At 35.1% G+C, this 27,066-nt stretch overlaps 1 protein-coding gene and 1 non-coding gene across 8 annotated transcripts in view; both read left to right on the top strand.

Annotated features, from left to right (window-relative positions):
- The window catches only part of EXOC1 (exocyst complex component 1), a 58,472-nt gene that overhangs the window by 18,120 nt on the left and 13,286 nt on the right, over positions 1-27,066 (top strand). For 2 of the 7 annotated variants that reach the window (XM_037989418.2, XM_007998656.3), the window contains exons 8-17: positions 588-697; positions 1,502-1,555; positions 6,678-6,827; positions 12,676-12,781; positions 17,781-17,825; positions 19,104-19,267; positions 20,203-20,310; positions 21,848-21,924; positions 22,777-23,005; positions 25,938-26,121. In XM_037989418.2, the coding sequence (XP_037845346.1) occupies positions 588-697; positions 1,502-1,555; positions 6,678-6,827; positions 12,676-12,781; positions 17,781-17,825; positions 19,104-19,267; positions 20,203-20,310; positions 21,848-21,924; positions 22,777-23,005; positions 25,938-26,121 (1,227 nt within the window). The remainder of the gene's footprint in view (positions 1-587; positions 698-1,501; positions 1,556-6,677; positions 6,828-12,675; positions 12,782-17,780; positions 17,826-19,103; positions 19,268-20,202; positions 20,311-21,847; positions 21,925-22,776; positions 23,006-25,937; positions 26,122-27,066) is intronic. The other 5 variants (XM_007998660.3, XM_007998659.3, XM_007998663.3 and 2 more) reach the window with 3 other exon arrangements.
- Positions 14,447-14,549, top strand: LOC119621088 (U6 spliceosomal RNA). Its single transcript, XR_005237611.1, has one exon. It is a non-coding gene; the product is annotated as a U6 spliceosomal RNA (small nuclear RNA).

Raw genomic sequence — 27,066 nt, 5'->3', positions numbered from 1 at the left:
TAAGCCTGTAACTTGTTATAAAGATTTTGACAAGAAATACATGAGACAAGTGGTTTGGGGTTACGTTATTAGCTATTCAAGTTTCACTGATTTCCCACTTATTTCTATTGATACTATGAACTTTTTTACTTCAGTTCCTCCTTCTAGTTGACCTCAATGACTATAGTCAACACCAGGATCTTTATTTAGTACTATCCACAGAACCCAGCCGAAAGTAGGTGCTTTGGTTAGACCAGAGAGCGTAAGGTTTTTCTAGGCAGTGATTTCAAAACTTGAGTGTCCGTCAGAATCTCTAGAGGTCTTGTTAAAAACATAGATTGCCTGGCCCCAGCCCCAGATTCAGCAGATCTGGGCTGAGGCTTTAGAATCTACATTTCTAACAGTTCCCAGGCGATGGTGAGGCAAGACCACACTTTGAGAATCACTGTGCAGTCCCATTTTTCTCCTGCTTAACTTTTATCAGGTAAATGAATACACCCATACAACTTAGGGGTTATTCAAAACTTTCGATATATTTAATGTTCCATTAAACATCAAGGAAATCTTTTTACCCATTAAACTGGTCACAAAATGTCATTCTGTATCAGGCCATGACATGCTTCTGGCAGTCAAACAGCAACAGCAGCGATTCAGTGAACTGCGAGAGCTTTTTGCCCGGAGACTGGCAAGTCACCTCAACAATGTTTTTGTTCAACAGGTAATTTTATTTTATTATTAAGACGAGCATGTTCCTATAGCTTATTTATGTATTATCTTAACCTTACATTTCCACAAAAAGGTTAATATGTTTAATTGGGGTTGCAGTCAATTCCTTCACATATTTGATTTTAATATTTTGAAATAGGTGCCTCTTTGCTCATAGATGTATTTTGGGCCTCAGCTGCCTCTTTCAGTAGACAGTCTAGTTCCCTTCAGCTGATGCCCTCTGATTCTAGAAATCAAATAACTGTGCATATTAATTGCATATACTACTTAGATATTTTTACTTATAAAAGTAAGTCCAAACTTGTTAGATGTTTACTATTGGACCTGTTTTATTTTTCAATATTTTGAGGTGAGACTTAGGACTTGATTCAGTGTCTTAAATGTTTTGTAAGTTCTATGTACTTAGAACATAGTATGCTTGTTAAGAAAATGACTATAGCTCAACCATAAATTTCAGTTGATCTAATCTTCATATAAATGCTTTGCCTATATTTTTATATGGAGAAGGATGTTATAATTAAGAGTGTGGTAATAATATTGTTATTAATAATATTAAGAGTACCTTTGGGGGATTTGAATAAAAGCCATTTTAATATCTAATGTAATAAATTAGGTTTCTTATTTTTTCGTCTCTTTTAAAAGTCCCTTTTATTTTATTAGAGTTACTGAATGAAAAAAAATTGGGGGGATATCTTGTTCATCAAGAAATACTGCCTGAAAACAGTGGATTTTTACTTTATTTTCACTTTGCAATATTCTAAAACAATTGTATTTACTATATTTTATTTCCAATTAGTTTACTCAGGCCCTCCTTCAACTCTATAACAGGTCCTACTTTCTTTCGGTTCCTGTGAGTACATCAAATTTGGCTCAAGCTTCTCTGATTCTGTTTTGTTTTGTTTTTTTTCATTAGAGTTTGCTAAACTTAACAGCAGCAGAATCTTTACAGATTATAACTTATTGATTTAAGCTACTTGTTAACCACATTCGTAGCCGGTTTTTAATGTCCCATAGTAGAGACTATTTGGGCCAAAAAGGCATTTAATCTCATTCTGCTTGCTTTTCTTTCTGTCATTTTTTCAACTCACTTCATTTATTTAGTAATAAATAGTAGTATTACTCTTCATTTAGTAATAATAGTAATATTACTCCCTCATTTATTTAGTATTGCCAGGTGGTTGAGGTACATACCAGACGTTGACTTGGGATAAATGAGAGACCAGTCCTGTCCTCGGGTAGTTCACAGTCTAGGGAAGGGAGACAAACAGATAATATACTCAAGAGGGGTAAATGTTACGGTGGTGAGACTGTGGGAGCATAAAGGAAGACCACCTAACTAAAAGCACAGTAAGGGGAAATCAGAGAAATTCCCTTAACATTCCACTTGACCTGAAAAGTGTCAAGAAAAAAGTAGGCTTAGATGTCACATAGGAACTACTAATTCGTGTTTTTCTTAGGTAATTACTACAATAACATCTATTTCTATACAGTTCCTTAGTTTGTAAAAATGACGCTGTTGACAATTATGTTATCCACATTTGTAGATAGTATTGAAAATACCAGCCAATAAACAATAGTCTTTTCTGTACCCTTAACTGTTTGTTGTAACCTGCAGTTATTTATGATTTTGCTTCTTGCCTTGTAAACTAATGGCTTCGTTTAAAATGAATGCTTCCCGTTTCTGAAAAGCTAATATGTGTTATTACATGTGAATGATGCATGTTAAAAACCAGAATGCTGTGACAACCTAGGATGTGCCAAAAAAGGTGGAAGAAGATATCCCACGCATAAGAAAGAGATTTTCTTAGTGTTGCATTCAGTGCATCAGATCACCTAGCAAAATTGTTGAGAAACATGGGTATGTCTATTCCTGGTAGAGTTGATTAAAATAATATGGTACACCTCTTTGGCAATCACAAAATTTTCATTGTATGCTTATTATGTACTCACTGTCTACCATATGTGAGAATAAGAAATAGTTCGTACCCTCAAGATGCTTGTAAGAAGGAGTTAAAACTAATGTACTTACTCTTTATAAGGAGTTAAGACTAATATACGTTAGCAATGTGTGTAATATACTGCTAATTGTAGAACTGTGGACTGTAAGTGCTAAAAAGGTATAATCAAAAGTGAGTTTATTGAGAATTTAAGGAGTCAGATATGGAAGGAATCGCAGATAAGGTAGGACTTGAACTGAGTCCATGCAATACAGTTTATAGCAAATGTATAGTTATAATATTTACAAATATTATACTGAAGAATCCAGTGAAAAAATCTGTTCACAATATAACAGTAATTTCAAAGCACTGATTCTCAGTCTTTTTAAAATTCACAAATTAGTAAAACTAAAAGAAATAAAATTTGGAGACTGACCAAATCACCAATTTTTTTACTTTACCAAATAAAGACCTTGAAAAAGAAATACTATTATCCACTTTCATTATCTTTTCGTTTTAAAATGACATTTTGGCACTAAAAGAATAAGAATTTCTTTTCAGATTTTAAAAATTAATACGTTTACCTTTATGAAGGACACACTTCTTTCATTGTACTTTTTCTTATTGCTATAGGCCAGGAAAAACATCTTGCATTTGGGAATCACTGATTCAGAGCATGCTATCTGTGATGCAGCTTTCCTATTAATACTTCTGTGTTATCTATACTTTAGTGAAACTTGAAGTGTATTTTAATATAACACTCACTGTAATATAGTATGAGAGTAATGTTATATAAAGATTAGTTAGCTTCTTTTAGATCTTTCAGATCTTACACACTCAACTTCCACTGAAATTATAGGCTCTTGCCCATAATTTTTACATTTACTGGGAATTTGTGTATCTAGAAAGATCAGGTATGAAAATTTGGCCAGTTACACTAATTAGGATTATGATATTGAAAACAGACAGTCAAATTAAGGTTAATGAAATTCAGGAAATATTTGCATAAAGAATATGTCATTTAAAAAATGGTTTTGGTTGTTTCTTGAAAGATTTATTTTGATAACTACTCTCTTTGCCTTTTGTTTCCCCCTTTGGTTCTGCAGAGACCTCATGATTTTATCTACTTTTGCCTTTAGCAACATGATGAGACTGATTATGCACATAAATTAGAGAAAATGAAAATGAACTGAAATGCACTGAACTAAAAGTACAACCAGGAAAAAAACCGAAGTTGTGGAACTTTTTACCATATGCTTAAGTTTAGAAATTTTTCTTTCAACATACATATACAGAAACAAACTATAATAAAATAAAACTTGTAGACCACCAATATTCAATTTCTTTTACAAAATTGTTTCCTTAAGCATATGTCACATTTTTGTAAACATGGATTGATGATCTCTGGTTAAAAGCTTAGAAAGATTTGTGATTAAGATTCATTTTTGTGAGGTTTGTTCTAACTTTGCTCAGATTTTTAAGAAAACAAGAATAAGTATGTCATAACGGAAAGAAAGAATTCCAAATCTTGAAAATTTATTCAAACTTTGACCCCAATGTATCATTTCTTTTAAAAAGTCACTATAGCAAAGTGCTTGAGAGTGCAGACACTAGAGCCAAACTTCCTGGGTTCCAAATCCTGACTCTCCTACCTCCTAGCTGGGTTACCTTGAACAAGTTAATTGACATTTGTGCCTGAGTAAACAGCAGTAGAAGAACATAGACAATAATTTTGAGTCTTGAATCATTGAGAAAAAATAATGAGGAAGATTGTTTTGGATAATGATATATTGTTACTAATAAAAACTATTTGGTAAACATTTTTATGATACAAGTCTGTCAAATATTCTTCCCTTTAATCAGCGTGACCAATTAAGGCACACAGTTTAGACCAGGCGCAGTGGCTCACACCTGGAATTCCAGCACTTCGGGGGGCTGAGGTGGGCGGATAACTTGAACTCAAGAGTTTGAGGGCAACCTGGGCAACATAGTGAGACCCCATCTCTATTAATAAAAATAAAAATAAATTTTTTAAAAATAAAACGATTTGGAGACATTTGTAGACCTAAAACTATAATATCTCTATCCGCCTAGTATCTAATACATGTGATGCTGTAGAATCCTGATTATCCTTCTGACATGTTGGTTAAAAAACATTAATAGAATGTTTATATTGACCTTTGGCAACATAGAAATAGATAATAGTCCAGTGGTAATACCTGTGTATTTTACTTAATATTGTTAATTTTGTTCATCTTTATTGTTAGCCTTTGCAGAAAAGATGTGGTGGCCCAGGCATTCTAAATATATAGAATTATTCCATTCTTCAACACTTTAGCTCTTAGTCCTCCTTGATTCTTTTGAAAGATGTGATTGTTTTATATTCAGGTAGCCACCCATAAAAGAACATCCACATAGGTTCACGCTCTGTTATCCAGAATTCTTGGGGTCAGGTGGGTTTTTAGAATTTTTCAGATTTTAGAAAAGCAATACAGTATATATACTATATATTATATAATCACTCTAAGCACATGTTTTTGCAACAAAAAATATGAATAGTCACTCTAAACACTATAAATAGGCCCATGTCAGTTCAGGTCACGTTTTACCATCAAAATTGTTTTGGTGCCAAGCTTAGTCTGAGTTTTCAGAGCTTTTTGGATGTCAGAATTACAGAAAGGGATTATGGACCTATTAATACACCTCGTGTATAACATCTGTGGTAGCTGTGAACTTCTGTTGCCCCGTGTTCTAGTTCTTGTTATTTTGAACTGGTCAGTCTCATTTTGTGATATTTTTCTGCCATCTCTAGTTCAGTTTCCCAAGTTAACCTAAGTAGATATCAGTAAGATGAATCTGAGAAGTATATTGGTTGTTTTCTACCATTTTATATGTAATTTCTGTTTAATAGGTCCTTCCTTTTTTCTTTTTAATTTCCATTTTAAATTGGGGATGTATTCTCACATGAAGAAAATTTTCCAACAGACTGATTTGAAAACGTTTATGAAGAAGGAACATGGATAATGATGTGGGTTTTTGTACTTGGCATGTCTTACACTTCTGTCTTTCTTTCTCAGTTACCAGGGAACTCCTCATTCCTCTAGGCCAGAAATGTTTCTTTCTGAATACTCTGTATTTAAAAGAAATTTTTTAAAAATTCATAACCACTAGGTTATTTTGTGTATGTAGTAAAGTATATAAATTAGGTGAAAGAAATTCCTTTCAACTTAAAAGAATTTAAATTCTTTAAATTCAGGATGCTTATTAAGCTAATGTATACCAACGAGTATAATACACATTCATAATTTGCTTTAGGTAACCTTACCAGGAAATGAGTTAACTAGTTCCAAAACTCCAGCAGTCTGTGTAATTTTAATAAAATTTTCACAAAATGCTGACAAATAACTTCTGACTATTTAGGCAAATTAGATTGAGTGAAAATTACATCAAATAAATCTGTCTTGTTTTGCCTTTTGCTTATTGTAGGGAAATTGTATTTTCAATTTGAATCTGCTCCAAGACAGAAGTAAGACTCAGATGACCAAGGTTCCAATTCCAAGCTCTAAGACTTTATAGTCTACGTTTTTTTATCTGTTGTTTTAAATATTATAAACTCTAATGGGAATACCATAAGTGTAGACTGTTTTGAATGATTTCTCTATTTGTGTTTCTTAATTCAAGCTATATCAAGAAGGTCATTTGCTTGGCAAATTGTGAAATATGGTATGAGAGAGAGAAGCTTCATTAAAACGTTCCATCTTCATTCCTTTAGAAGACGGAATGAGTAGTTGATTTATCAGAGTGCCATTCTTGCGTGTTTATGATTATCTTGTGGTAATGTTCATTTGATAGACACAGGATATAAAAGTTGTCTAAGTATTTGGTTTTTATTTTTCTGTATTCTATTCTTAATTTTTATTTTTCTATGTCTTATTGGTTTGGCTTGGCCACATTTTGGTCATGTTTAGACTTTTTATTGTAACAATATGTCTTTGTACTGTGGATTATATTTATTTACTTATTTACTCACTTTAGGGTCATGATCAGAGTTCGACTCTTGCTCAACACTCTGTTGAACTGACTTTACCCAACCATCATCCGTTTCATAGAGATTTGCTCCGATATGCCAAGCTGATGGAGTGGCTAAAGAGTACAGATTATGGAAAATATGAAGGACTAACAAAGGTATGGATTTGCCGTCATTTACTCACTGAGAATAGAGCATTATCTTTTAGAATCAAGAGGTCATATGTTCAGTTCCCCAAATTTAAAATACTATAGTACATTCTTAGCAGAGCAGAAAAAATTAGTCAGTGCTGTCTACCAGTGATAACATTCATTTTATTTACTTGGATAAAGGAGAGCTAAATTTTAAACTTCAGTATGGAAAAATACTAAGCCATACTGTAGCCTGAAGCATCAGTCAATTTAGTTAAATATTATGCTTATTTCCTGAGTTTCTTTATGTACAGTATAGAAACAAGGAAGTATGAGGATTATAAGTGAGATATTTGCCCTCTGGATTTATAATCTGTTCTGTTAAGGAAATACAAAGTGCCTCTTTATTAAGCAAGCATTCCACTATTTCAGGCACCTGGGGCCTACCTAATAAGCATCTACCGTAATGAGCTTTAAATCTGACTGGGAAGAATCATGCATAAAACAATCAGCAAAAAATTAAACACTAAACTGGAAATGAATTTTCAGTGTGTGGCAGTATAGACAAGGAAAATCCCTGTCTTGAGGCCGTGGGGGAAACTTCATGGACGATATTGAACTTCAGTTGAGTTTAAATAATGAGTGCAATTAAATAAACCAGAAATAAGAGAAAGGGCATTCCAGGGATGGGGAGAGAGATGTGCAGACAAAGGTGGGAAAAATATACGCTTGTCCTAGGACAATGAGGTTAAGTGTGACCGAAGCAGAAATTTCCTATTCTAGGGCAGTGAGAAGTTACGTTGAAAAAGATGACCTATAGGGACCTCCAGCATTCCTCAAGCATGGGAAAAGATTAGATGAGGGAAATTTAATTAAGAACCTAAAGTAATAATTCAGATGAAATGAAGTGTTAAGCCAGGAAGATAGTGTTGGAAATAGATAATATAAACCGAAAGAGAGACTCCAACAACAGAAGGAACAGACTGATGCCAAACTTGCTGGGCTTGGAGTTTAGAACAATACTACTGACTAAAATTCTGCACTTGGGGAAGAGCGAAGTCATTTATTCATATATTCAATCGGTAAATGAATTGAGCACCTATTACGTGCTAACACTTGTAAGCACTGAGAGATACAGCATTGAAGGAAACGGGCAAATACTTGCCTTCTCAGAAGTACGTATTCTAGAGGAGACAGACAGACAAAAATGTTAATTACATAGTATGTTAAAAGGTACTGCTGAGTGCTCTAGAGAAAATAAAGCAGGGAATGCCAGGACTGGGAGAAGGGTATGGGATAAGGATTTCCAGAGGAGAGCTTTCCAGGCACAGTGCAAGTACCCTAAGGCACAGCATTCCTGGTGTGCTTGCAGAGCAGGGAGGCCAGTGTGGTAGGAGCACTGTGAGCCAGGAACAGACCCTGGTGGGGGCGGGGTGGATCTGGAAGGGGTTGTGGGCCGTGTAAGGATTTGTCTTTTACTGTGCATGACAGTGCACGGTAGGCAGGGGAGATGGTGGACTTTGAGCCATGGAATGACACGGCCTGACTTAGATTTAATAGCCATTGTAGCAGGAAGCCATAGGGACAGTACTTTTCTGGCATTTATGCTGTTGACCTTTAGTTTAGAAATTGGACATCATGTCCCTTTTTAAAAAAAACAGAGCTAAAGAATTCCCACCTATCTAGTCAACTACATAAATAGCTAATAGTATTCTAGATAGTCCTGGCTGAAGATCCATTTTATTAAAATTCTGAAATACTCTGAGAAACATCTAAAATCTTTTATCTATAAATTTTTGTGAATTTGAAGTTTAAAAATAAGAAATCTAATGCATAAGCTGTGTTAATAATTAATAATAATTATATGGACAATGTGGCCTTAAAAGATGTTCTAGAATTGGAAGGAATGATATGTTTTGTCTCTGTGGAATGAGAATATTGGAATTGCTAGTGTAAAAGCAACTTCTATCTGGTCTCTTAGATTCATGCTTCAGAAGAAAGCAGAAGGGTTAGGTAGAGATTTATGAGAAGTGTGATAGTAAGAAGGAGGCAAATTATATATTCCTATCCATGCATTTGTGTTGACATATTTGACAGTAGGACATTTTTATGTATCAGTTTTCATGTATTTTCTCTTGAAGTGCCTTTGCCCATTTAAAGTAAAGTCTGGCTCTTGCACTTCTAAACAGAGATCATAAGAAAAGGGATATAAACCTTAGTAAAATAAATAATATCTTTAAATTATAATTTTTAAAATGCTTTTCAAAAAAAAAGTCTCCTGAGGTGCTTATATACTTAATATCTGGCTAGCTATTTTAAGTGAGATTATTTTGGTTCCTCAGAATTAGTATATTAGGCATTATACATCTCCACTGTTGTGTTACATTTTATTTTGTCTTGTTTTCATTCAACAGAATTCTGATTTGGAGATATCTTAAGGAAAAAATTTACATTACTGGAATTCTTTGCCTTTTGAAGTTTTAGGAGGATTAATATTCTGAATAATTAAACATAAATTATATTTCCTTAAGAGTTTTGTGCCAACAAGTGCTTTGTCCCCTAGTGAATATTCAAATAAGTAATCAATAAGCTTTTTGCCTAATTGTGTTCCCAGTGAGTATTATTGCCCTATCTTTATATATAATGCAGTATTCATGAATGTAATTTAAAGTGAAGAAACAAGATTATAGCCAACCTAGTAATGATTTGTGGAATCATTCTCTGCTCAGAGTTTATATTTGATTGACAGTATTAATGAGCTTTTTAAATGAAATTGACTTTTTCTCAGGAATGTTGTATCATCCTGTGATTTGAGCTTTTGACAGATTATGTATTTTTACCTCATCATCTAATTTGGTTGCTGAAGAGTTGTCAAAAACAGGAGTTTTACTTAAAAAGGAAGAAGGAAGGAAGGAATGAAAGAAAAAAGAAGGAAACAGACAAATCAGTGTTTCTTTAGTAAGAAATCATAATTAAATTCAGAAAGCTATTTGCACTTGGTTAGGTTTACACAGCTCACACTTTTTGGCAGGAACAGAAAAAACTTGTTCAAAATTCTTTGGGAATAAGAATCATTAGCCACTGCCTCTAGCTGTACTGAGGCTGAATCTAAGCAAAGCCCCATTTTTTGGTATACAGAAAATAGATGTAGCTTGGACTACCCAGATTTCCTCCTCCTGGGACTGCTACCCCTATCTGCAACTCTGGGTCATACATGTAGGGCAGTTAGTAGAGATGGTCCATCCATGCTTGGGTAGGAAAGGAGTTTTCCTCTGCTAATAGCCTCCTGAGATTGGCAGTCGTACTTGAAGATGACTCACATGTCTTCTCTCCCCTTCAGTTTTACATTTGTAGAATTTGTCTTATTATTGTGAACCCCGGTCTGAGACAGATCTCAGTCAATTTAGGAAGTTTATTTTGCCAAAGTTAAGGACGCGCGCCCGTGACACAGCCTCAGGAGGTCCTGACGACATGTGCCCAAGGTGGTCCGAGCACAGCTTGGTTTTATACATTTTAGGGAGACGTGAGACGTCGATCAGTATATGTAAGATGAACATTGGTTTGGTCTGGAAAGGCCAAACAACCCAAAGCAAAGGTGGGATGACAAAGTGCGGAGGGGGCTTCTAGGTCATAGGTAGATAAGCAACAAATGGTTACATTCCTTTGAGTTTCTGATTAGCCTCTCCAAAGGAGCCAATCAGATATGCATTTATCTCAGTGTGAGCAGAAGAATGACTTTGAATAGAAAGGGAGGCAGGTTTGCCCAAGCAGTTCCCAGCTTGACTTTTCCCTTTAGCTTAGTGATTTTGGGGCCCCAAGATTTATTTTCCTTTCACATTGTATAAAGAAAAAGTAAACCATGGAGGTCTCTGAAAGACCCTACAGTGGGCCCAGGTTCCACTGCTTACTACTCAAAAGCCAAACACTAGAGGCAAGTGTTGCTGGGAGGAAAGGCAGATTTAATCAGACAGCCAGAGAAGCTGAGGCGAGTGAAAGGAAAAAAAAATCAGAGCCGGTAGTGAAGATGGCGAGCTAACATTCCAAAGTACCATCTTAAAATTTAAAACTTACTTTAGGATTTTGTTTTGTTTGTTGTGTTGTGTTTTGTTTTTGTTTTCGCTTTTGTTTTTTTAGACAGGGTCTCCCTCTGTCACCCAGGCTGGAATGCAGTGATGTCATCACAGCTCACTGCAGTCTCAACTTCCTGGGCTCAAGCAATCCTCCTACCTCAGCCTCCTGAGTAGCTGGGACTACAGGCATGTGCACCACTCCCGGCTAATTTTGTACTTTCTGTAGATACAGGGTTTCGCCATGTTGCCCAGGCTAACATCGTAGAGTTTTCAGGAGACACTGATATAGTAAAACCTTCCTGTGGTCTTTCCCATTAGTGAGTTCTGTTGAGTGCTAGGAAAAAAGGTATCTAAGTCATTTGAGTCCCACTGAAAAAGTAATACATCCTAGTAAAATAGGAATTCTAATTTATATTTGCTTTTAAAGTTATACAAAGATCATGGGAAAGAATTGCCCAGTTGACTAAGTGTTCTTACAGAGATTATATGAAAAATGTGTATGGCCTACAAATTGAAAAAGGATAGGATCTATATTATGTTTGGTCCAAATGCTATTTTATAAGGATACATCTATGAAATATTTTAAGGCAATCAATGGTAAACTATGAATCAATATACAAATATTTACACAATATGTACCTTTTGGAAGGTACACCTGATCTTTAAAGCAGGTAAACATGTTCTAAAAATGGACATATTAATTTGAAATAATGTAGGAAGTTGAAGCTTAGATTTTATGATAAACTTAAAAGAATAGCTAGGTACAACTTTTCTGCTATGGGTTTATTTAAATTTAGTCAAATTCTATGTGTGGCATTTAACTTCATACTTGGAAAAATATACAGTCTCCCACTGTTGAGGAACTCTTCTTGAGAGTATATTTTTATGTGATAATAAGTAGAAATGATGAAGGAATGATTTTTGTATGCCAAAGGATAGATATTTTTATTTAAGCGAGAATTAAATCTGTTTTAAGAAAATTGATTACTTAATTTTGAAAACTGTAAGATATACTAATTAAATTCTTATGGAAAATACCTATTTTGGAGTAATACCCCAAGCTGACAGAGGATCAGTGAAACTAAATATTCTTAAGTGCCATTGACACCCTTTATTATTGGTCTGTTTTTAAAACAACATGGCAATACGGAAGAAGAACAATTAAGATTCCCATACTTTTTGATCCTGTAATTCCATCCTTAAGAAATTATTTCAAAGAAATAGTTCATTAGAGGTGAAAAGCTTATCATAACATTGTCTATCATAGCAAAACAAGGAAACCACTTCATTGTCCTGTGTCAGGGCAGTCACTGATGTGACAAGATTTTTGCCTTGAAGCTTGGTAGGGATAATGTCAGTTGACACATCTTTTTGCTGTTTTAAAGATATTTTTAAGTTTTAGTTTTATTTAATTTAAGTTTTAGTTTTACTTAATAGCGCTATGCCAACAAAACTGAATACTATGCTGTCATTAAAATGTGAGACTGGAGAAACGTGATTGTTCTAATTTAGATATTCTGTATAGTATGATTGCAGTGATATTTAAAATATGCAAAATGTAATATAGAAAAATGAAAATATAAATACAGTTATGTTTGACTTCACATTTTTGTAAATTGTTAATGTTATAATGCCTATTCAATTGTTTTTTAAGACAGAAAATAACCTATTTTTATATCCTGTGAAATACATCAAAGTTTTGGAGCATGAAATTTAAAACAAGCATAAAGGACTTGGGGAATTGAAAAACTGAAATTGTTATATGTATTTTATTAATAAGAAGTACATATTACTTTTATTTTAAGAATTACATGGATTATTTATCCCGACTATATGAAAGAGAAATCAAAGATTTCTTTGAAGTTGCAAAGATCAAGATGACTGGCACAACTAAAGAAAGCAAGAAGTTTGGTAAGCTTAGGCATGTCAGTTCATTATCTTCCTATTAAAAATGGTTTTATTTATAACAAATAATTCTAGGACTTCTTAAGTGAGGTGGAGGTAGATCCAGTAGAATTTATGAAAAAAGAGGTCTAAAACACTGGCTTGATTTATAGCTGTTTAATAGAACAAAAATGTATATCTGTAAATTTTCTTTACTAATTAAAATTCTGCAGTATGTGATCTGACAGCAATTGTGTATTCATGCTATAATCAAATATATATATTCATAGGAACATGAGTTGGTGAGAAAATGAAGTGCAGTCAAGTAGAGAAAGTACTAGACCGAGAGATAGATGTTGGGAGTTCAATTTAACTGATTCCCTAAAAGACTTTTTATAACAGTTGGGGGCAAGTCGCTAATCTCTTAAGTCATTACTCTCCACATAGAAATGAAACCGGTTCCTGGCTTCTTACTTCTCACTGGCTATTTTGAATCAAAAAGAAAGTTTAAATATTTTCTCCCCTGCCAAAGAGCTATAAAACTGTCACCAAACATTCTCATGTTATTTTACCTTATTTTTCTAAAGAGATGCTTTGAAGCATGTTAATTTTTGTTGTTTCTAAGTATTTTAAATGGACAGAAACATTATTTGAAAGAATAGCCAGTGACAGTATCAAGTTATGAGGAAGGTGATTTGCCGAGGCCACATTCTGCTCTTGCATGTATCCATCTCTGGAGTTCCTTTTGGATGGAGTTTTGTGCCTATTCAAGTCAAAACCTGGCCTTAAATGGCCACATTGTGTACTCCTCAGTGTGTCTGCATAGCTCCCCTTTAGAATAATGAGTTTAGCATTTGCCTGTTGAAAGGAGCCTATGCCCTAAGCAACTTCAGTAATCAAGAAACAGGATTGAAAACTGATAGTACATGTTTCCATTCTTTACTGTAGGACAGAGAAGACTGTCATTAGTGGGTAATTATTCTGTAACTCACTGTTTTTAAAAAATGCAACACTAATATATTGATTATACTAGTCCAGACATTTCAAATGGTTTGAATTTGTCTGTAAATATGCTACACTTTACAGATACTGATAAGAATCTTGGGACAGTAGGCTTTCGGAAACAGAAATGCTAACTCATCCTAAAGGTTAATTGTTCTTAAACAGCAGTGTGTTTATATCCTTGTTAATGTTTCACTGTGGATATGTTATGCTTTTTTTTTTTTTAGTAAACAGCATATTATTAATGCAGTTACATGTTTAATGTTTTCATTAAGTATATTTGTCACCACTTGTTAGTGAACCATTTTATTTTGAGAGAACTCCTTCAGTATATGAAAACTGGAGTAAAAAAGAAATATTTCTAAAATTATCTCCTGAGTAGGTCATTAATCCCAGTATCGTAATAGTTTATCAAGCCTAAGATTCACATTAAGATAAATGAAATAATAAAAATATAACTTAAATCAAGTATAATAGTATCTTACTGTTATCATTGCATTAACCTGAAACCTAAATTGTTTCCTCCTTGAGAAATTCTTGTTAAAAACATTTTTAACTAACAATACAGGTTAAAAGGTACTTTTGTAGTTTTATAAGTGTTAAAATCACATATCTTCTATTAAATGTGTCTATTAAATAGCAAGGAATAGGAGAGTTATTTGTGACAATTGAGGGCATAGAAAATTGCACTTACTTTAGCAGCACATGTACTAAAATTGGAACAATACAGAGAAGATGAGCATTGCCCCTGCGCAAGGATGACCCACTAATTTGTGAAACGTTCTATAAAACAAATGAAAATTACAGTATCAGTTATTTTGATAACAGCTACAGGAGAAGAAAAACTAAATAAACAATTCAGAGAATAAAAATAGTTTGGTTGATGTTTGAAAATCCAACTTTTAGCCAGTATTTTAAAAATTAATTTCAAGTTAAATGCAAATGACTTGAAAAGTTCTAAATAAGGTATAGTGTACATTTTTTTCAAAGATGTCTTTTCAGTGATTCAAATTGTGTTTAAATGAATTTTTAATACTATAGACTGTCCTGGCTTATAATTGTTCGACTTAGGATTTTTTTATTTTACAGTGGTTTGAAAGCACTCTGCAGTCAGTACAAACCATACTTCAAGTACCCATACAGCCATTCTGTTTTTTACTTTCAGTATGGTATTCAGTAAATTACATGAAATATTCTTTATTATAAAATAGACATTGTGTTAGATGATTTTGCCCAACTCTAGGATAATGTGTTTTCACCATGTTTAAGGTAGGCTAGGCCTCTGGTGTTCAGTAAGTTGGGTGTATTAAATGCATTTTCTCTTTACAATATTTTCAACTTGTAATGGGTTTATCAAAATGTAACTCCAGCCTGGTGCAGTTTATAGGCTCACGCCTATAAACCTAGCACCTGGGGAGGCTGAACCCGGAGGATGACTTGAGCCCGGGAGTTCGAGACAAGCCTTGGTAACATGGCAAAAACCCATATATAGAAAAAAATCAAAAGTTAGCCAGGCATGGTGGCATGCACCTGTGGTCCCAGCTACTCAGGAGGCTGAGGGGCATGGATCGCTTGAGCCTTGAGAGGTCGAGGCTGCAGTGAGCCATGATTGTGCCACTGTACTCCAGCTTGGACAACAGAGCAAGACCCTGTCTCAAAAAAAAAAAAAAAAAAAAAGAAGTGTAACCCCTTTGTAAGTCAAGGAACATCTGTAATTATAATTAAAATAGAAATCTCACATTTTGGAAAGATGACTTTTCAGTGAATCAAAATTAAGTAATTATAAATGAAATTTAAATTAAGTTTGCTTTTTGCTTGCTTGTTTGCTCTGAAAATTCTGGATCACAAATGGTAGTAAGAATACATGCTGGTAAGAATAGTCAGAATGAATGTGTCTTACAAAAAGAAACTGTATAGTCAATATAGTGATAGAGAATCAGGGAAATAGAGAATCCTTTCTTTTTCAGCCACTCTTGAGTCAAGTCTTTAACATCTACTTAGCTGAAATAATTCAAATATACATTAAAGTACCAGGGAAGTAGCTTTTCTTTGTGATAAGGCCTTTGTGTAGGTTTTTTTGATTAATAGATTTATTTTGATATTTTCAAAGGCATGGAATTTTTTTCCCACAGGATTGATATTTCAGTGTATTTTTTTTCTTTGTATGCTACAAATTTAATGAAATGACAGGGAAAGGAAATTTAGTAATTTTTTTTAGTCACCATTTTTACTTTTGGCAGTTGAGATGTATGTATATCACTTCTCATTTGTATGAAATTTTAGTCCCTTAATGCATACATTTACATAATTATTGCCCTCCTTCCAATTTAAGATTCCAAATCTTTAAAATAGCCAAAATTATTCTATTATTGTTTCTCCACTAAACTAAGAAATCTTGTTGATTCCAAAGAGTCTTGAATACAATGCTGAATTCAGGGATGGCTGGAAGATTAACTCAATAAATATTTACAAATTACCTATTATCTAATAACTCACTGTTATAAGTACTGGGAATGCAGCAGTAAACAAAGACCCTACCTTTATGAAGTTTACATTCTAGTGGGGATTATTTAAAGATATTTAACATTTTACCTGAGTATTATCACTTGCTGATAACTGATATGTTTTATGAACCCTAAATTATAATTAATAGGCACTACTAGTAAGTCTGTATTCCTTATTGACTACTAAAGAAAAAAAACTAGCCAGGCATGGTGGTCCACGTCTATAATCTCAGCTATATGGGAGGCTGAGGTAGGAGGATCACCTGAGCCCAGGAGTTCAGGTCCAGCTTTGGCAGCCTAATGAGATCCTGTCTCAAAAAATAAAAAAAGAGATAAACCATATAAAAAATTAGATTTTGCTCTGGCACTGCTGAACATAGTATAGTGACACCTTAAGGCACCAGAAAGTACTGTTCAAATTGACTAGCTAGTAGCTCCAGCATGATCCCTGTTTGCCGCTTTAATGTCCAGCCTTGTTTTTTCATATTCCCTTGAGCTTCAGGTAGCCAGGGCTAGAAAGATATACCTGTCGTTGATGAAGATATACCAGTCACTGATAGAAAGATATACCTGTCACTGATAAAGATATACCAGTCACTGATGTGACAAGATTTTTGCCTTGAAGCTTGGTAGGGATAATGTCAGTTGACACACCTTTTTGCTGTTTTAAAGATATTTTTAAGTTTTAGTTTTATTCTTTAATACTGTTTCATCCTATGATCTTTCTTCACCTTTCACATCAACTTCTAATTTGAGTGTAGACTGTTTCACAAAATTAGCTCTAATATTGATCTAATAGGTATTATAGAGAGAGAAGTTTTGGATAAAAGAAATGCCTAATGACCCTAAAAAGAGTTCAGATTCTTATATTAATCTATTCCCTAAACTTTACCCTTTTATTCATACATCTGATTGTTAGTATTATGATATATACCTTTCATTCTGGGCACTCACAAAGCCAGTGACTAAGTAATTCAGCTTGATAATTAGTTTTAACTTTTCAATGGTTTTAAAGCCCCACTCATATAATTTTTTGTTAGATATAGTATAAAATTATTTAGTACAGTGGAGAATCCTTTCAGGAGCTTTCAGGGAACCCAAGATTGTTGACATCTAAATCTACAGCTGCATTCTAATAAATTGCAACTTTATTTACTTGAATTATATTTTCTCAGGAAATCAAAACTTGCAAATTTAGTCTTTTAAATTTAAGTGTACCAGCTTCATAAACTTAAAAAAATAGAACATTTTAAAGTGTGGGGTGTTACGCATAGATATTTCTACCTGAATATTTGAGTAAAAACAATACATTAAAAGTAAAGTTTTTTTCTCTCATATAATTTCTCAAACAGTAGGTGACCAACTAAACATGTGTTTGCACTTCTTGTTACTTGATGCTCATGGTTCTTTGCATGTGTCTTTTAAACTAGAGCTTTAACTTCCTCTTGTGCATGGTTTGTGCAAATTGCAGTTTATTAACTTGTCTTTGTCTTTGATGCTTGCAACCTAATCCATCACAGCTACACTGCCTCGAAAAGAAAGTGCTGTCAAACAGGAAACAGAGAGTGAGTATGCCTAGTGTATTAGTAGGTATTCTCAATGCATGTTTGTTTAATGTCTAGAAATTAGTTGTCTGGGAAAAAGGTAACACCAAAAATTTTGATTGCTCTGAATTACCAGGTATTAGTGAAAGAAAGCCCACATGATAGTAGTGATATCTAAGAAATATATGATATAGTTAAAATTACTTGACGAGTAGTAGAACCTTGTGACAGAAATTTATGAAAAGACTTAACCATTATACTTCTGTTTTCAGGCTGTTTAGAAACTATAAAAATTCTTATATAGATATGGTCAGATTTTACATAATGAAGCCAGAGTTTATCTTTAATTATTCCTATTATGTCTTCCTTTGTCTTTTCTGACCATTAGCAAATAGTACAAGTTAACTGAAGGATATTCAGGAAGGATGTTTTTAAAATATATTAGTTATTGTTTATGTTTAATTCTGAATAAAAATATCACATTTTCTTCTAAAAATCAAATCCTTTCATTCCTTGGTGTATGTGAGTTATTGCTAGCTGTACGTTCTCAGTTTTCCTCATGGCTATGATGGATACCAAAATTTTACCTAAACACAGATGTCCTATATTAATATGGTTAGTGATGTATGTATTACATGTCAGTTGTATTTTAAATATAACAAGTTTTCAGGGTGTTTTTTCTGTTCATTTTATTTCATTTTTAAAGGACTATAATCAGTTCACTTACTGGAAAAGCAGTTTCAGAGTTTGGAATATACTCAGTTGAATCATACGCAATTGACTTTTTTTGATAGGGCAAAATGATCAAGTATGGGCAGTTTCATGTGGTTCAACCTAATATATTGATTTATTGTGGAGGTAACATTGAGATGCAGCAATTTTCTTCTAAAGTATAACAAGGTCATACTGGCTAATATGCTAACATGGTCCTCAGTGACCTTCATCCTTATTGCTGTCTTTTTGAATGGAAAAGAAACCCTCATCTACTTTAGTCTAGTGATTTCACCAGGCAACTTTATGAAATGGGCAGGTTATAAACAATATGCTCTTTGAGGTCCCTTTCAGTCCTGTTCTATGGATCTGTGTAGTTTCGCTTCTCTTTTCAATATGCTCAGGATTAGGACACAAATGTTAATGGAAGATAAGGAAACTATACCACCTATCCCGTATAGAAGCTTTGTGCACTAATACGAGCCCTGGAAGACCAAGCCAGTAGAAGATAGAAGATCTATCCCTGCTTTATACTTTGGATCATTTATTTGTGAAGGTCACAACTTTCAAAGTTTTATTATTTCTTAGGTCTTCATGGAAGTTCAGGAAAATTGACTGGATCTACTTCTAGTCTAAATAAGCTCAGTGTTCAGAGTTCAGGGAATCGCAGATCTCAGTCATCTTCCCTGCTGGATATGGGAAACATGTCTGCCTCTGATCTCGATGTTGCCGACAGGACCAAATTTGATAAGGTAAACTAAAATAACAACTACTTCTTAAACATTAACATTAGTTTTCTTTTCTAACAGCAGTTTGTGGTTACTGTAAGTGTGTTCAAAGGTTTGGGTTCTTCTGGCTGTCTTAAGCATTAACCATGTCTTACTTTCCAACTGAATCGAATCTGGAAAAAAAAAAAGAAAAACTAGTCAAAGGACAAGTAAAAAGTGAATTATCAATGAAATGACATAAAAGTTTTATTAAAATTTGTTATAAATCATAAAATGCTTGTACCTCAAATCTAAGTTGTTTGAGCACCTGGAAAGTAAGAGGAAATAAAAGCTTTTGTGATGCTAACCTTTCTCTGTACTACGTTAAATAAGTTTTTTTGTTTGTTTGTTTTTGAGATGGAGTCTTGCTCTGTCACCCAGGCTGGAGTGCAGTGGCACAATCTCAGCTCACTGCAACCTCCACCTTCTGGGTTCAAGCAATTCTCCCGCCTCAGCCTCCCGAGTAGCTGGGATTACAGGTGCCTGCCACCACACCTGGCTAATTTTTGTATTTTTAGTGGAGAAGGGGTTTCACCATGTTGGCCAGGCTGGTTTCAAACTCCTGAGCTCAAGTGATCTGCCCACTTTGGCCTCCCAAAGTTCTGGGATTACAGGCGTGTAATCCCATGCCTGGCCATAAATAAGTTTTAAAAGTTGATCTTTGTGCTCCTCTTTCCAGATGTGAAGTGAATAATTGTGAGTTTTATTTTAGGTATGTTGTGTGGCCTTGTTATACCTGCTAATACCATTGTCCTGTTGATCTTGGAAGAGTTTGTTTTTGGGATTCCATTGAGGTTATAAATTCCTAGAGATTAGTGAGATTATGGATCCATGGTCTGTGCAGAAAAGAAAATTAAATGTGGTGCGTTATTTTATTTGGTGTAGTTCTTTCATTATGGGATCACTTTGGTTTTCTTCAGATCTTTGAACAGGTACTAAGTGAACTGGAGCCTCTATGTCTGGCAGAACAGGACTTCATAAGTAAATTTTTCAAACTACAGCAACATCAAAGTATACCTGGAACTATGGTATGGCTCATAGTGTATTTTGGCTAGTATTTATGATCTGTAACATAATTAACTTAATTAATATGTGGTCACAATTTTATTATCGGAAGAGAAAAGGAAAGAATTTATGATGTAAGGATTTTTTTTATGATGTAAGAATTTAGGATGTAAGGAATTTTTGTAATACCACAAGATAATAAAAACAGTGACAGATGAAGTTTGGTTATCTAATTTAATATTTCAGAATATCATAAGCCTAAATAGTCTCTAAATTAGTGGGGGGATGAATTTCTGAGTTTACTTTGCAAAGAACGTTATTTAAGAGGCTATTTTAACCTTTCAGTAGTCATCAAGACAAATATAATTTTTAAAAAATGATGTTTGAGTATATACACTATGGTATAACAAATAATAATAATGATAAATAGGCCGGGCACGGTGGCTCATGCCTGTAATCCCAGCACTTTGGGAGGCCGAGGTGGGTGGATCATGAGGTCAGGAGATCAAGACCATCCTGGCTAACAGAGTGAAACCCCGTATCTACTAAAAATACAAAAAAAAAAAAAAAAAAAAAAGCCGGGCGTGCTGGCGTGCGCCTATAGTCCCAGCTACTTGGGAGGCTGAGGCAGGAGAATGGCGTGAACCCGGGAGGCAGAGCTTGCAGTGAGCAGAGACTGCGCCACTGCACTCCAGCCTGGGCAACAGAGCGAGACTCCGTCTCAAAAAAAATGATAATAATAATAATGATAAATAAAAGAAAATGAGGCCTCAGATCTGTCTTCCCTATGGCTTTGTTACTAACTAGCCATGAGATCTTAAGCCAGTTATTCGATCCCCAGCTTTCCCCTTCTGTAAAGTGGATATCATAGTGCCTATTCAGCATGCCTTTCTGGTAGCATACATGTAAGAGAGTAAGATGAGAGAGTTTCTTGAATATTATGAAGAACTTAAAAATAGTGCAAATAAAGTGTTTTTTAAATTATCATCTCAAAATTGTATGCCTCAGACAACCAACTTATAAAAGCAGTCATAAAATAAACGAGAAATTATTATAAATGGTTTAGAGCGTTCATTGCTATGGTAGTAATGGTGGCAAATTTATTTGTTGGCTTCTGTGAGAATTTTTTCTAGCATTTTTTTAATGCTGAAGTTTTATTAGAATAATTGATGAGATTTCCTTAATTTTTTAAATTCTCTTTTGAAAGTTGTGTTTGGACATTTTCTATTTTTGTGGTTGTCGTTGTCGAGCTGCCCCCTTCCCACACCTTGCGTTCAGCTTCCTGCACCTCCCTACTTCCCCTCAGGTGCACACACAAATACAACTTCTCACCCCGCAAAAGTTCTTGGATAAAACCTAAGAACAGAGTATTTCATGAACATTCTTAAATAGCATGCTAAATTATATAGCTAGCTTTATCATAATGTTACCTTTAAAAATCACTATTTTTCATAATGTATTCTTTCCTAGGAATTTTAAGACTGAGCAGGCTTTCGCTATATAAATACTAGTTAAATTGTTGGTCTTCTGTTTTGTAAAGTGCCTGAATAATTTTTGCAGGCTGAAGCAGAGGACCTGGATGGAGGAACATTATCACGGCAACATAATTGTGGCACACCACTGCCTGTTTCATCTGAGTATGTCTTTGTTACTATCATTTATTTTGGAAAAAATAAACTTTAAAACGTGGAATGCTGCTCATGGCGGGGTCTAGATGTTTCTCAGTAGCCCTGATGGTACTCAGAGCACCAGCGTGTGTGTGCATTGTCTTATCAGACATTTTACTGATTTAAAATTCATCCTATTTTATGGCTCTTCAGCTCTTCCTTGCTCCAGGACTCACAGAAGATGAAGTCAATCTGTTGTTTGCTGGTATGGGGAAGCCTTTGAATTGTAGTATATTTCTTAGAAATCACAAAGCATATTTCATGACCCAGCTTTACAAATTAAAGCTAATTCAAACGATAAAGCTCAACGTTAGTAAAATATTTTTATATCAAAAACTGCTATAATCATATTTAGACATTTTTATTTGTTTTTTGTTGTTGTTGTTGTTATTGTTGTTGCTGTTTTCTGAAACCGAGTCTCCCTCTGTTGCCCAGGCTGGAATGCAATGGCACCATCTCAGCTCACTGCAACTTCCACCTCCCGGGTTCAAGCGATTCTCCTGACTCAGCCTCCCAAGTAGCTGGGATTACAGACATGCACCACCACGTCTGGCTAATTTTTGTAATTTTGGTAGAGACAGGGTTTCACCATGTTGGCCAGGCTAGTTTCGAACTCCTGACCTCAGGTGACCTGCGCACCTTGGCCTCCCAAAGTGCTGGGATTACAGGCGTGAGCCACCGTGCCCGGCTATCTAGACATTTTTAATTGAAATTTAATTATGGTATTTTCGTCCTTTTGTATATACCCAGTGGATTAAAGTTAAAAGTGAATTCACCTGAAGCTTGTTATAACTTTATATATCTTGTCTGTTTTCTGAACAGGAAAGATATGATCCGCCAAATGATGATTAAAATATTTCGCTGCATTGAGCCAGAGCTGAACAACCTAATTGCATTAGGAGACAAAATTGACAGCTTTAACTCTCTTTATATGCTAGTCAAAATGAGTCATCATGTGTGGACTGCACAAAATGTGGACCCTGCTTCTTTCCTAAGCACTACATTGGGAAATGTTTTGGTGACTGTCAAAAGGAACTTTGACAAATGCATTGTGAGTTTGCTTTTTTTAAAAAATACCTTAGCATCCTAGTCATTGCAAAATATAGGTAAATGTATTTAAATCGAGGGATTTCCAGCTTTCTGTTGGGGAATCTGTTGTTCATGTCCCTCAAAGCGGGGCATGGCAACAGGCTGCATGAACAGAGTTAGTTGGGTGGCACTATGCCAGCTAGTTTCCCTTCCACACTGTGAATCTTGGCAAGTTCTGGAGGACGTGGCACAGCGGCGGCAGTTGCTTAAGAGATCCACTCGAGGCCAGACGTAGTGGCTCACACCTGTAATGCCAGCACTTTGGGAGGCTGAGGTGGGCAGATCACCTGAGGTCAGGAGTTCGAGACCAGCCTGGTCAACATGGCGAAACCCCGTCTCTACTAAAAATACAAAAATTAGCCAGGCGTGGTAGCACACACCTATAATCCCAGCTACTCGGGAGGCTGAGGCAGGAGAATTGCTTGAACCTGTGAGGCGGAGGTTGCAGTGAGCCAAGATTGCAACAGTGCTCTCCAGCCTGGGTGACAAGAGTGAAGACTGTCTCAAAAAAAAAAAAAATTCACTGAATAACTGACATCTCAGTTTATTAGTCAGTGACCATTGATTTAATGAAACAATTGAAACTATCACTTGGGTTTATTGTTATTGTTCTTTTAATACTTTCTAATAAGAAAACTAATTTGATTATTTTAATTGTTTATTTTAATTAATAGTTTAGTAGCTTTAATAATTGTATTTTATTTTAAGAATAAATTGTTATAACTGAGCAATTATCATTTTCTTCCTAATAGAAAAAAATTTAACAACTTTCTTACTATCTGTTACTTTTTTTTTTGAGATAGAGTCTCATTCTCATTGCCCAGGCTGGAGTGCAACAGTGCAATCTCGGCTCACCTCAACCTCCGCCTCCTGGGTTCAAGCGATTCTCCAGCCTCAGCCTCCTGAGTAACTGGGATTACAGGCATGAGCCACCATGCCCGGCTAGTTTTATATTTTTAGTAGAGATGGGGTTTCTCCATGTTGGTCAGGCTGGTCTCAAACTCCCAACCTCAGGTGATCCGCCCACCTTGGCCTCCCAAAGTGCTGGGATTACAGGCATGAGACACTGGACCCAGCTGTCTGTCTGTTACATTTTTTACACTTGTATGTATGAATTGGGCTGGGCCAGGTTAAAAAATGCTTCATGAACACTTCTCAAGGTGTGGCATTAGAGAGAGTAATTGAGACAAAGATATAAATTCACATATTCTCATAAGTTGCATATATATATATAAAGGACATAGGTTTGCCACTAAAGGGTGGTTTCTTCTACCTGTCATCCTTCTCTATATCTTAATTCTTATTTTAATAATATTTTTGATAAGATCTTATCTCTCATTTATGAATGCTAGTCAATAAGATCAGTAGACCAGCATTTATAAATGAGTGCTTACTGTGTACCAGGCACAAGTCTGAGCACTTTGCACATACTATGTCGTCTAATCTTAAACCCAGCCCCTCAATAGGGTAGATGGTTTGAAAGGTGAAGTTACTTTCCCCAGGTCCACAGTTTAAAAATATGGGTCTTGTATTCAAACCCAGACAGTCTGGTTCTAGTACCTGCGATCTTACCACTACCTTTTCTACTGCATCCATTTTTCACCTCACAGTTGCCAATACTGATGAAGTGGAACATGAGTACAGATAATATGAAATAATTGACTATGCTCGTAGGGTTTTTTTATACTGATGTCAGAAGCCTAGAGATAATTATTTTGCTAATCCATATGTCGTATGGTTTTCGAGTTATACTCCCCAAATCTCAATACAATGAAATTTGAGGTAGAAACTGAAATAATACAAAAGTATTTGGCAGTGTAATCGTTCCTACTGAGTAGATTTAGATCCCTTCAGAACCATAGAACCACAATTGAATCCGTGGATCGTTTTGAACCTAGGATTCTGTCTGCATGAAACATTTCTTTCACATTTTGTCATATCATGCACAAGCAGTTTGTGGAACTAAGAATAAGTGACTAATAAATATATGGAAAACTAAATAATGCAAATCCATATGGAAATGCCTATACTCCTTCTTTGTTTCTATACTCTGAAAATAGAGCATTTGTCTATCCAGACAGAAATTTTAGACTGATGAAAATTGGAAATGACTGTGGTTCTCAAACTTGACCACGTGGCCACCAACCAGAAGTTACCTGGAGGGATCCTATAGGTGTTCTGGAATCTGCTCTCCTGTAACCTAAAATCATTAATTGCCTTGTACTCATCTTTCATAAATGGTAGAAATGTGTGTTGACTGTTTTTACTTTGTACAGAGACTTGAAGTTCACAGCCTTGATTGTATTTTGTTTTGTTTCATTTTATTTTATTTTTTGAGACAGAGTCTTGCTCTATCGCCCAGGCTGGAGTGTAGTGGCGCAATCCTGGCTCACTTTAACCTCTGCCTCCCAGGTTCAAGAAATTCTCATTCCTCAGCCTCCCAAGTAGCTGGGATTACAGGCATGCGCCACCCCGCCCAGCTAATTTTTTTGTGTGTTTTTTGTAGAGACGAGGTTTCACTGTATTGGCCAGGCTGGTCTTGAACTCTTGGCCTCAAGCGATCCACCCACCTTGGCCACCCAAAGTGCTGGGATTATAGGCATGAGCCACCGTCCCCAGCTTATAGTTGATTTTAAATAATCTGTATTACTTTGATTTTCTTAAACTTACTGTAAAATGGTTTTATTATCTATAGAATTAGTTTTTCTTAGGTTTCCTTGTTGTGATTCATCTTCAATTAGTAAGCATCCAAAGTGTTCTAGCTACCACGTGATATCCTGCCTCTATGATATCTGTGTATATATCTATATCTCCATCTATATATTTTGTTGTGATTATATGTAGTTTTAAAGTTGCTTGGTTATTTATCTCCCTTGCTCTCTGCCTAACTATAGAGTAACCAAATAAGGCAAATGGAAGAAGTAAAGATCTCAAAGAAGAGTAAAGTTGGAATTCTTCCATTTGTTGCTGAATTTGAAGAATTTGCTGGACTTGCAGAATCAATCTTTAAAAATGCTGAGCGTCGTGGAGACCTAGATAAAGCATACACCAAACTTATCAGAGGAGTGTTTGTTAATGGTAAGCTTTTGTTATGTTCTAAAGAATTGTAGCTATTGTTTTTATTTCTGGTAACTAAGAAGTCGGGAACAGATAGGTTCATTATCTTGTATATCTTATAGTCTTTTTTAGGTTTTTTAACATTAAAGATTTCTTGAATTTGAAAAATAAAACCTATTCATAATCATTAGGAACCACTTACATTTTAGGGTTCATATGGGCTTATGACTATGCAAAATTGAAAATCTTTTTTTTTTTTTTTTTTTTAAGATGGGCCTCACTCTGTCACCCAGGCTGGAGTGCAGTGGCATTATATTGGCTCACTGCAACCTCCACCTCCCAGGCTCGAATGATCCTCCCACCTCACTCTCCCAAGTAGCTGGGACTACAGGTGCACCCCACCACACCCTGCTAATTTTTTGTAGAAAATCATTTTTTAAACACAAAAACATGGCCTTCCAGATTACATTTGCATTTCAACAAGTGCTCTTCTAGAGATGATGGGCTGTGATATGTGTGTAACCTTAAGCAAATCAATTCACTTATTTAGGCCTCAGTTTTTCATATCTATTATACAAGGAAATTAGTACTAAAATACAGGAGAAATTAGTGCTGAAATACTATAACTCGCTTTCTTCCTGTGTCAGATCCCACAATTAAGTTACAGAAAAGTCTGGACATGTCATTTCATGTGAAATAAATGATCTGATTGCATATATTGAGGAATTGTAGAAGCTAAAGAATTGACAGGAAATGGAATCATTTCACCAGTTATTGCCCAGGCTGGAGTACAGTGGCATAATCTCGGCTCACTGCAACCTTCACCTCCCGAGTTCGAGCAATTCTCCTGCCTCAGCCTCCTAAGTAGCTGGAATTATAGGCAGGTGTCATCACACCCAGCTAATTTTTGTATCTTTAGTAGAGACGGGGTTTCACCATGTTGGCCAGACTTGTCTCAAACTCTTG

Source organism: Chlorocebus sabaeus, chromosome 7, assembly GCF_047675955.1.
Source record: "Chlorocebus sabaeus isolate Y175 chromosome 7, mChlSab1.0.hap1, whole genome shotgun sequence".
Taxonomy (NCBI): domain Eukaryota; kingdom Metazoa; phylum Chordata; class Mammalia; order Primates; family Cercopithecidae; genus Chlorocebus; species Chlorocebus sabaeus.
Note: the sequence above shows the minus strand (reverse complement) of the source record. Positions and strands in the feature narration are given on the sequence as shown.